Here is a 12,628-nt window from a genome sequence, read left to right as displayed (position 1 = left end):
TGTCAAGTATGTAATACTTTGAAATATAGAAAATCCAATTTTTAATATGCTAGGACGAATATTAAAATGTTTCAAGATCAAGAGTCAAGTCATAGCTACTTAGCTAGGCATGAAAAAAAATATAGCTCGCGCCTAGCTCTTAATTAAGTAATCAAATAATTAGTCCCTTGTAGTGGCCCAGATGAACTATTTTATGTGTAACTTGCACAAAGATTACCAAGCTAATATAATACTACGTATTTAAAGGAAACGAAGGTCAAGGAACAAAACGCTACACAAAGCTCATGCAACAAAAATGCAACCTCCAGCCTCCTACATACAGCATAAAGGCCACACATTACACAAGTGTACAGTTATTATATTTACAAACAACCCTAGCCACAGCATATACAGAATCCCATGTACAAATAAGCAATCCTTGAGAAAGATAGGAATTTCCGTGCAACAAGCTAATGCATTTCAGTAACCGAATCACAATGCATATTTATAGCAGCCTGTATCAGTAATTACCGTTCACTAATATGTGAATCAGCAGCTTTTGATTCCAGCTTCCAAGCTGGAAGTCATATCCGGAAAAGCAAAATGATGTCCAGCTGCTGTTATGTGCTGCACTTCTCTGTAACTCATCAGACCCTTGAAAAATGAAAAGGCTTAACCAACTATCAAAAATGATGATCACTGGAAACAAAAGCTCCATTCCAATGTAATGATTTATCAAGTCAGAGCGTCAGACAATCTGAAATTCAATTCTGCAGAGGGAAAAACTATTTAAGTTCCCCCCTGCAAGGCCATGATTTCAGTGACATCTTAAGCATTCCCTACCGGAAGATAGCCCTGCTTCTTTTCTTCTCATTGAGTCAGTAGAGAAATTTAAGTCATGCTACTACTTATGGTTCGAGCTTTGTCCAACAACAATTGTCTGCCACTTAGATCTTCTTCATAACCAACCAACTGCAATTGTGACTTTAAGTTAGCAACATCTCAGATAATTGAAAAGGATTTCTATTGATCCTCTACAAGAAGTCATAGAATGTAAATCTTCCCATGGATTGGATTGTTGAAGAAATAAAGAACAATGAAAAAGGAGATTTTATCAGTACAAAGACCTGAGAATCTTGAGTTTCAGTAAATCCATCATTATTGCCTGTGTTAAGATCTCGAGAAGCATCGTGAAGGTCCTTCCCTAGACTAAAAGATTACGACCAAAATAAATCAGGTAAGCCAAAACATGATGCAGAATGTGAATCACAAACATAAACAAAACAAATTATGGAAAAATTTCAATCAAATCACATCCCAACCCAATGACCAAATCTGCAGTAGAAACAAAGATATCCATAACATCTACAAACTTTTTAGGTAGAGATATGGACAAAGGTAGAGAAGGTTACCTGCTTAACCAATGTCTTGAAGGCCCAAACGCAGAGTGAGAACCTGAATGATCTCTAACGAGAATTGAACAGTCAGATGAATAAATCTAATTCATCATTAAGGAAGTAAAAAAATGACACAGAGTTAGCAAGAATAGAAAACAAAGATAGCAAAATACAAGGATACTTTTGTTTCACACTCTCTACTAACTGGTGACTTTAAATCCTGAATCTGACATCCAAAAGAAAAGGTTTAGCCAGCAATTGATTACATAATAAACATTAACAAAATGCAAATAAAATGGCCAGAAAGGAAGCATACAGTTCATCATTCATACACTAGGTGTAGAATAACCGATTTCAAAAACATGCATGCACTTGAACTGACTAATTAAGATATCTCCACACCCACAACCATTATCCAACGAAACACTATAAACGATCATATCAACTTAAGAGAGCAGATTGTACCTTGCTTGTTTGCTCCAATAAGTCCTCTATAGCAGCAGCAACATCAGGAACACTTTGACCATTTACTTTAGCATTGCTATGAATCTCCACAGCTGCAGAATTTATATGTGTTTTATCATCCTGATCAGAAATTGGCTTTGATTCTGATAACCTTAGCCTTTTACTAGAACGTATGGTATTTTCCTTTCTCAAATCCTGGGACTGACTTGAGAACTGTGACGAATTATCCATAGAGATAAATGTAGCAGCTTGAGTAGGATACTGTGTCACAGTGCAAACCCCTGCCTCAGGATGTTGAGGAACTTCTTCTGGATGGAAATTATCTAGTGAAACAATGTCATTCTGCATAAAATAGCATGTCCAAATTGTTTACGAGGAGGATACAGAAATAAGATGGACGATTAGCATAAAAATTTGGATGTACCTGGAAGTCTTACCTTCCTGACACACTCATAAAGCCACTCGGATCTAACTGGACGAACTCCCCATTTGCCGGCAGCTTCATATTTGGGGCCATTGGCAAATTTGCATAACAGGTGAGTAACCTTCCTCGTAAGTTTCTCAGCGAACTTAGCACCAAGGACAAAACACAAATTGCGCAAAAGCATTCGCTCTTTCTCCGGATATTGTGATACACAGAACCGTAAGCCCTCAAAACCAGGTAAGGGAACCCGACAGGGAAGTGGAGAAAAAAGTATGTGACTATCAGCATCTAGCAAACGTCCATCCTATAATGCAAAATTACTCACTTGGTTAATTTTTTCAATACGGTGACATACGTCAGCAAAGGTCATTAAATTCTTCAGTATTCTCTAATCAATAGTGATGGAAGTCTAATGAACATGGAGTCTACCCATGTTCTAGCTATCTAGAGGCAGCTAGAGCAAAATAGAAGTCGAAAGAGATTATTGCAAATGATATTATATTACTCAAACAGCTAAGTGTCTTCCAGATAAAGCAGCAAATTGCAGTCACAAAAAGCGCCGCAAGTGCTGTGGTTTCTTCTCTTAATGACAACTTGATGACCTATAGTACATACAAACAACTGTGCTATCATCACCGCCCCCTCCTCTTTTCAAGAAGGGACATACGAAAACAATACATTCTTTTGAGAAGAGAATCAATTGGCAAATATTGTGAAACACGTGGAGTAACAAGATACCAAGTGCAGCTAAGTGGGACATCGGTTTAGTCAATTATAATTCACATCTGAAAAGATTGTCACCTTTGGGCCAAACGTGAATCTTTTCAGATGTGAATTATAATGGACTAAACAGTTTTGGGTATATTGAAATAGAAGAAGATGCTGGGCCAACTGTTTGTACCAGTTAAGTAAAGCATCATTCCCTCCACAGCAAAGTCAAATTTAATTACAGTTCAATAGTATTTTCAGCGGGTGTAGTAGCAAATTAGCCCCAACACTTTTATTGCAGGTGTAAAGTAACCCCATAACTTTTACTTGTAGCAAATTAACCCCACAACTTAATATAATTGTGCAATCAAAACCTATACATCAAATTTGAGCAAAATCACATTAAAATATATAAATTTCATAAAATATACTCCAATAAAAGACAAAAAAAAGTTAAAAAAAAAATTAATTACATCCAAAATATTGTGCATATACATTATCATACATATTAAATACATACTATAAAATATAGAAATTATTGACACTGAAATATGACAAAGGGCGAAAAAATTAACGGAATTTAGCAAACCATCATACTTGATTAATCTCTTCAATTGCTCACATTTAATTGAAATGGTAAGAAATATAACGCATGTATAATACTCTTAATGCTTATTATTAATACAAAAAATTAGCATGTTTTGATGAATTTATTGTTAAATAATGATGCTCAGATGTACGTTGCACGATATGTTAAGTTTTGGGGTCCATTTGCTATAATTAAAAGTTAAGGGGGTAATTTGAACATAGAGTTAAAGTCTTGGTGCTAATTTGCTATATTTCCCTATTTTCAGCAGCATTGATGTGAATAGGAAATGATCAGATCATGAAGAAATCATTCACATCAAAAGCTTCATTTCATAATTTTATGCATCAACATTAAAACATACTAGAAGTAACCCAATGGAGTAGTATTTAATATGACCAGTTGAATAAACCTCAAAAGGTACACATAAATACCTTTAAGCAAGAACGAATCCAGTGACTCGACACATAAGTAGTTTGCGAAGTGTTGGTTGGTCTGTCAAGCGCACCATGGGATTCAATGGTGAAGTCCACATCAATGATGGTCTGATCATCTATTACCTCACCTCCACCTTCATTTATCCATTGAACAACTTCACCTCTCTAAGCCATCCCCCATATATAAGCACCCACAAAACAAATTCAAGTAAGTCTGTTAGAATACTCAACAAATTTGAAAAACAGAGCTATTTGAAACAGTTGGATGCTAAGATACTGTACAAATTAAGTACTTTAAACAACAACAAAACCAAGTGCATCATCATGGAAAAAAGCATTGCACGAGTTGCACCTGTATACAACATTGACCAAACTTATTTAAAAATCCTGGATCTCCATCAATGTTATTGAAATATCATGTACTCATAATTATATCATTTTGGGAGATAGCTGACAGCTATTATATATGCATGGAGTTTAAAACCATAATATAATTGCCAGTTTGCCACCAGTGTCCATATGCACGCATTTTAAGACCCAAACATTCTCATATTCCTTGGAAATGGTCTCCCCCCCCCCCCCCAACTCTTCTTATACATGCCCAACTGGAAGCCATGAGAAGAATGGGAAAGGTGAAGGATATGACTAGGAACGGACAGACACTACTGTTGTTTAAAAAATTCAGCATTGGCTCATAAAAAAAAAAATGGTTCCGGCTAGCTTTGCTTGTTAGCAAATTGAATTCTAGATCAAAATTAGAGTTTCAATATTTAACAAGCCAAACTCAAATTAAATTGTATATTGCTCATAGTCTCGCGAGCGTGGCAAACATAATTACGTGATAGATAATATTTAATAAATCCTCCATTTAAAGTAGACATAACATAAACCCTTTGTTTTTTTTTCTCTTCCCTATCAACTACCTCTAATTAACAAATTTTTTTTACTAAATTAAAATTGAAGATTGTGATTACCCATTTTCAAAATCAGAAAACCAATCCTACAGACTATGCTCAAAGTTTCAGCCTGGCTCAAATTGTTCTTAAGTCAAGCTTCAAACTCAAACCAGAATCTGAAAATGTAGCAGTGAAGCCAAGTTCAAGCTGACTTTTGTAGATCGAGTTGAGCTTGAACGATCGAGTTGAGCTTGAACCTGAACCCTAGCCTGGTTAAAAAATGTTGAATTGAGCCAAGCCTTATGGATGTTTGACTCGTCTCAATATACATATGAAAACACCAGTCAATATGAATCTCCCAATATAATTAGGATAAGTGTTAACCTATTTTAAGGTCAGGTGAGAGAAACTCTTCCCACTTAAGCTATTCCAGATTTCTAACACAGCCTGCTATAGCTTTTTCAGATAAACAAGTAGCTAACTTGCTAAAGGGGTATATTAAAATTTTAAAAAAAGAATTAAAAAATACACATATTTAAAAATACGCATAAAATCAACGTATAAACATACATCACAAACCTGTAGCACAAGTATTATGGAAAAAAAAAAAAATCAATGGCATCAATTTTAGTACATTTGGCAAAATCCCTCTGACAGTTTGACTACAAAATTTTGGAAGGTCAAATGAGGCAAATGTGCTGACAAAGGGATAGCATTGTGAGAGAGAGAGTGCTAGCATAATTGCCATGCAAAACTGCAAGAAAAGCTCCCTGACAGTATTTTTAAGGTAACTCCTACAAGAAAATTATCTACTTTTTCATTCATTTATCCCATTAACAGACAAAATAGTGCCTTAATATTACTTAAACATAGGGTTAGTTATACCCAAATAAAAGTCAACTAAACATTTAGAGACAACTGACAAGAAATTAGACCTTTAATGTAAGTATGTAACACATGAAATCATAATCTATTGTCCTATCTTCACCAGAAACTGAAATAGGCTGACATTGTTGTTTGTTATTCAGAAGCATGAAAAATTAGCTTAGTCATACAAGTATACAGCATGGACACCTAAGATAATGGAAATAAGACATTAAACATTCATGATGATGTTTGGTGAGAGAGGAATATGACGCAAAAGACGCATGCACCAGAAAAGTAAGATGGGAAAATTCAGCTATTACAAACGGAATAATCATGTGTCCTGCAGTTGATATTTTGCAAAAAGAACATAAAGTCAAATGCTTCACAAACACCAAACTGGTTGCTTAGCAGAAAAAAGAATCAGAAAAAACTAACCTGATCATCAGGGAAAGAAAGTGAAAACCCAAAACGCTTCCCGATGAATACATGTATAGACTTTCCATTGTGTAATTTATTTATTTGACTTGTGTCTTTGTCATTTGAAGCAGAAGCCTTTGCACTCCGTGGAGAAGTCTTTGTTCTCTGACTTCTCTCTGTAGAGCAGCTATTGTTCAGGTTGATATCAAAGATGTCTTCTCCACTTTTCTCGAGTGAGATATCAGTAATCGAGCCTACAGCTTCCGAACTTGGAGCAGATGGTGGGCTAAAAAGCATGCTTAAGATTTCCCCTTGTTTACCGCTGCTCACACCAGGAACTGGTGCTTTACTTGACAAGCTCATCGAATCTTTATAGCACAAGTGTGGAGGACAGAAAAAAGTTGAATACCATTCACCAAGTTAGTCCAAACCATTTGTAATAGAATACACAGAAACAAAGAAAAGTCAAGCAACTAGAACAAATAGATAAAATTCAACAAACAAAAAGAAGAGTAATTGATAGACAATGAAAGAGACCTTTGCAAAGAAGTAAATCATAAGCAATGTGCTTCTGAACTACAGGGACCTCTTTCCTTTCACGATCACAATCTTCAAGCCAGTTCCGTTTAACAACACGTATAACACCATGAGCCGCCAAGCCTCTTAACTCCCGCTTTTCGCTGGTAAACAATGCAAGATGTAAAAGGTAATATCTATCTTAGATTTTACAGAGATAAAACATAAGTGCAACATATCAAAAAAGAAGTTGCTTTAAAAAATCATAAATAGAAGAGAAGCATAAAGCATGAGATCTACTAGAAGCTGTTCTACTCTGGGGGTGAAACTTGAACCTTCAACTTGCTAGCAAGTATGGGACTCAATCACTAGCTGACAACTGAACAAAAAACTAGCCAGTAAGATCCCACAAAAAGGGATTCTTGAAAGATGATATGACTGATTTTTACACTTGGGAAAGCAAAGGGACTATTTCAAGCATAACAAAAAAAAAATATTAAAAAAATAGCATTTTTTCAGCACCAAAAAAAAAAAAAAAAAAAAAAAAAAAAAAAAAAAAAAAAAGTGCAAGAGGACTTACGCATCTGATGGCTGTCCAACAACTATATGTGTCAATCTCTCACTGCATGACATGTATCGAGAGCCCCCACCTTTACGAACAATACTAACTAGTTTTCTCACATCAGAAGCACTAAAACCAACTAAACAAATTCTGCAATCAGATAGGTATAAGCCATCATCAGATTCTGAATCATCAGCAATATAGCAATCCAGCTCCTTGGCATCACCAGGAAGATCATGTCGTTCAATTTCCTCATCCTTGGAAATGAAAGAGACATTCTGACAACCAGTAGAAAGATTTTGAGATTGAGCAACATCCAAATCAGAATCTGTAGTCCACACAGATGGAGCAGCTTGCAAAGATGAATCTGTTGCTGCTGATGACAAAATAGATTGTGACTTGATTGTACACTTGTCCTGACAGGACTTAGATATTAGTTTTTTCCTCAAGGCAGAAGCTGAAGAGATGGAAGGACTCAGAACTGAATAGGCTTCCTCATCGAGACATACTGATATAACAAAGAATAGTTCCAAGGTAAGCATTCATAGTTGGGCATTACCTATGTCCTAGAACAAACAATACAAGTACATAATAAACCGAGAACAGTGAAGCATACTTCTTCGAGCAATCGACTGATCAAACCATTTTCGAACAACAATACAGACACTCCCCCATCTCTTTGCAACTTTGAATTTGTCACCTTCGGGAACTTGAGCATGGTTAAGGAAAAAATAACAAAATCCGCAGAGTTTCTGGACAAAAGGCTAGGCACAAAATTTCTAATTGACGAAATATACAAGTGACATCTACAAGAAGCATCTTATGAGCAGAAGGTAAGACAAGGAACAGAAGCATGAGAAATTCCCATGCAAGAACAAAAGGGGTTAATAAACATTTGCTTTACAATGAGTTAGAAAATGGGGAAATTATAATTCAATACTGTAACAGCAACATTGTGAAAGACATATCTAAAATCATAAACAGGAATACAAGCATACTGGTGACTGCCACCGAATAAGGAAAAAACTAAAAGTGAAGAAAACTGTATTAACTACTAATATGAAATTCAGCAGAAGAATTCATTTTCCAAGGAAAACAGTGTGAAACATTGGTGACGACGTGACAATATAAGTGTCATGTAACAGATTCACTGGTATACTTGCCAGAGAGAAGGATAGAGGAATTTTTTCTACCATAGTGAAAGATAATTTACATAAATATATGAAAATGAATTAGAGTGAGCAGTCTAGTAAAATTAAGGATATTTCACAAATTAGATGTGTGCAGAGCTTGGTCAGTTCAGCAGAATACTTTCCCCCATTTTGTATGATAAGCTTCTCCATCTCCTTCCGCTCATCTGGAGAGATTGTTAATAAATTGCCAGCAAATTTAGTTAATATTAATAGAGACAATATCAGCATATTCATACAAAACTAACCTCCAGGAATTCTAGTGACACAGATGATCAATCCTGAGAAGGGTGGGACTCTGTATGGTTCTAGGGGAACAACACGGTGTTCAACCCAGCATTGGTTCAACCAATTAATAGTGACTATATTCTTCTCTTTACTCGCAGCCCACTGCCAAAACATGAATTGAGACATATAAAGAGAATTGAACAGCAATAATAAAGACAGAAAGCACATCTGAGGTCGCTGACATAGACAAAACTACATCTGAGTTTTGCAAATAACAAGGTAGAAAGTTCATATGAGAAGACATTTAGAATAAATTACAAATATGCATCTTGAAGATCCAAAAGTTTTTAAAAAAAGAAGGGGTGGCGGGGGGATAAACCATTAAAAAAATAAATAAATAAATAAAAAACCTTGTACTTTCCAGCCATCACATTCTTCACGATAATAAAGTTAACATCCAAGGAAGTCTTAGTAGTAAAGCTACCACTCATAGCAGTCACTAGCTTTCCTATTCTTTCCTGCAAAATGTTAACTATAATGAGGTATCAAACAAAATAGAACATATACATAACCAAAGGCACATGACTCATTATTATCAAGATAAGCCAAAGCATCTCAGGAAGAGATGAAAATGTAAATTCCCAAGCAAAGTCAAAAATATGAACAAAATCCCTTATAATACCTTTTCCTCTTGCCCAAAGCCGGATGCAAGAACTTTAACACCATCCATAGCAAGACAACAACAATAACCTAGCCTAGGCAGCCCTCGCCTCTCTTTTGCACAGGAAAGAACACATTGTGGACCTGCCAATAAAATAGTAATAATTTTACAATCTACGATCTATTATATTACAGAAAGACTGCAGAAAAGTTGATAAAGACAAAAAAGGTTACAGAAAGACTGCAGAAAGTTTGATAAAGATTTTTTTTTTTTTTTTTGTCAAAAAAAAATTGACAAAAAAGTTTCTCCTTATACCTCATCCATCAGCATGCATACAGTAAATAATTCAATTCAATCAACCATCAGCAAGGATACATCGTATAAATCAAATCAACAAAATATAAAAGTGATACAATTGCTTAATTGTAACTTGAAAGTACACCCAATTTATTATCTTTTGCCAGATATTCTAACATAATCCAACACTTCATCAGTCTGCCACTGTAGCGGGATCTTTCATATGCTATCATGCACCTAACATAATATTATGCAAACAACCATTATTTAGAAAAAAAAATCATAAGGAGTTATGGGTTGAAGACAGTACTGAAAAGTACAGCAACTGAAAGTAAATTTTCAACCAGTTAGGTTCTTAAAAGTTAAAACACAAGATTGACTGCTCCACTTTTAGTGTGTGATAGAATTGATAACATAAATATCACACAAAAAATCTCGGCATTAACTGCTTGACTCATGGTCATACAAGGGACATGAAATAAATAATACCTTCCATTCAAACGTTACCAGTCAAATGTAGCTGATGATCATACAAGAAATAAAGCAGCTATTTCAGTGAAGCTCAGCACCATGTGAGACCAGCAATGAAACCCATAAATAAAAAAGATATACACATTTGGTTCTTAACTCAGATGCATTGTCCTTCAATTTGTAGTCCAACAATTCCTGGAAGTTAACAGTTTGTTTGGACAGAAGAAAATGGAAATGGAAAAGGAAGAGAAAAGAAAGAAGACAATTTCTCTTGTTTGGATAAAGGATTGAAGGGGAGGGAGGGATCCTCCCTCTCTCTTTAATAAGCATAATCCCTCCAAACTTGTAAATAATTTGGAGGGAATACAATGTTCACCTTTCCCCTCCCTCCCTTTCTCTTTCCTCCCCTTCGTCCTCTTTCCCTCCCCTTCCTCCTCTTTCCCTCCCCTTCATTTCCTTCCTTCTTTGCATTGCAAACAAAGTGCTAGTGTCTTCTACATCATTCACCAATATATTAGCTTTTCATTAGAGCAAACCACAGTGAAAATACTATCCAGATTTCCCAATAAGAAAGACTATATAGTGTAAGTTTTATACAATAATACAACTACTTGAGAGGAATATATGAAAGGGCAATAACATCATCGGTCACTCTATAAAATAACATCGGTCACTCTAGAAAGTGTACTCTCGTACTTAGCCACACAAGACACCCACTAAAAGCCCCCAGTAAAATGACAACACTCACGGGCACATATCAAATGATATAACATAAACATAAGTACCTATTCTTCAAGCATACTATTCTTTCAAAATAAAGGTATTGCTTTTTCACAAGACCATACCGCATGGCACCCTCCACCAGAACATTGGCAATGACATCACCCTCAAGCTTAGCATTTACAATGACGTGTTGTCACGTTATACATGACTTGGTCTTAATTATGATTTACAGACCTTTCAAGTAGAAAAATATGGATTAAAGTCAAATACAAGACCTCTAATTTCACATTAAGGGTTTCAAACACTAATCTATTTAAAGAAACAATATTTTTATAATAAACCAATATTGACAAAATACAGTTTAATACACACAGGGAAACAAAAAGAACAACATCACAATGCTAACATTGTTGCTCTTACAACTCTACAACTAATATGATCCACCAATATCTTTCCAAACCCTTCTATTTCCACCATTATCATCCCAATATTATGCAACCTCAACAAAAATCATCACCAATCATCGTATCTTTCTCGATCATCTCACACCTCAAACCACAACAATCCTATCAAAATTACAACCATACAATAACAAGTCACCTAAAATACTTGCATCCTGCAAGGTCAATAACCAGTTATAAATACCACTCCCTCCACTTCCTTTCGATGTTCTTGTTTTCACGGTACACAATTGTGAATGCACATTTTTGAAAACTCTGATTATGTATTATCAGTTGCAAGAATCCAATTAAAAAGTAAGTATTGCACAAGTCATTCAGTCTTCATCAATTATTACCAATTGAAACAAAAAATCCCAAAATAAAAGCACGCAAATTACCTAGTAAATTGCATTTCTTCGCCCTCAAATCCTCAAATTTTTCCTGCAAAAATTGAAAACCCCAGAAACAAAAATCAAAAAATAGCAAGAAATTAAGCGCAAAAATAGAGAGAAGAGGAGTAATTCAGACATGGTGAGATGAAGCGATGACATGAAAATCGTTGGGAGAGTTGCGAGAAGGATCACAACAAAGGAAGACAGTAGCACCGTTGAGTTTTAGGGCATCGTGAAGAGAATCGAACACTTCGGGAGGTACTAAATTTCTGGACATGAACACATTTGAACCCTTAAATGGCTTCGATTCCATTGTTTTCTGGGTTTTCCAGAAAAATTGGAAGAAGGGAAGAGGAGAGAGAAAGTTTGTTGATTTTGAGTTAAGTAGCTGAGAGGAAGAGAGAGAAAGTGAGAGTGGGAAGAAGATGACGGGAAAAGGGCGAAATTGTAACGCGGGAAAATGGGAGATGAATTTTTTTTTTTTTTTTTTTTTTTTTTTTGGTGAAGATGGGAGATGAATTTTTAATCAAAGAGAAAATACTTCATCTAGTTAATATGGAACACTAGTTTAGTAGTTTAGCGTTCCATGAATAATGTTAAAACTTTGGAAAAATTGACGAGAATAATCTCAACTTTGCCCCGTTCATTCAAAATAATCCCAATTTTTTATTATTTTTTAATAATTCGAACTTTAATATCAATTTGTTTTTAATGGTCCCAAGTGACATTAAACCTGTTCAACAGGTAATTTTTTTTAAAAAAAAGTTTAATGTATATGTGTCATTACTTGATTGGTCAAAATGAGTTTAATTTTTAATTTAGTTGCTAATTAAATCTTAACTAATATTATTAACTACCAATTTTTTAAAAAAATAAAAATAAATGAAAACCAACACCACCTACCAGCGGCTAGCACCAGCCACCTCCCCGACCCCCACCCACCGCCCAACAACCCGTCACCCCACTGCTCCC

The 12,628-nt window shown here is 35.3% G+C and overlaps 1 protein-coding gene across 1 annotated transcript; it reads right to left on the bottom strand.

The window, feature by feature from the left end:
• Positions 1-213: 213 nt before the first annotated feature.
• On the bottom strand, positions 214-12,252 carry LOC145638116 (uncharacterized). The gene is made up of 17 exons (XM_081689072.1): positions 11,793-12,252; positions 11,663-11,705; positions 9,355-9,476; positions 9,083-9,190; positions 8,693-8,834; positions 8,522-8,611; positions 7,871-7,966; positions 7,273-7,762; positions 6,714-6,856; positions 6,195-6,544; positions 3,994-4,161; positions 2,279-2,569; positions 1,842-2,183; positions 1,558-1,602; positions 1,392-1,477; positions 1,107-1,188; positions 214-951 (listed from the first exon to the last, which is right to left on the bottom strand). The coding sequence occupies exons 1-17, from the start codon at positions 11,967-11,969 to the stop codon at positions 871-873; spliced, it is 2,856 nt and encodes a 951-aa protein (XP_081545198.1). The 5' UTR covers positions 11,970-12,252; the 3' UTR covers positions 214-870.
• Positions 12,253-12,628: the final 376 nt, after the last annotated feature.

The sequence above is a fragment of the Chenopodium album genome, chromosome 7 (assembly GCF_948465745.1).
Source record: "Chenopodium album chromosome 7, dcCheAlbu1.1, whole genome shotgun sequence".
NCBI lineage: Eukaryota > Viridiplantae > Streptophyta > Magnoliopsida > Caryophyllales > Amaranthaceae > Chenopodium > Chenopodium album.
This window is presented reverse-complemented; position numbering and strand designations above follow the sequence as displayed.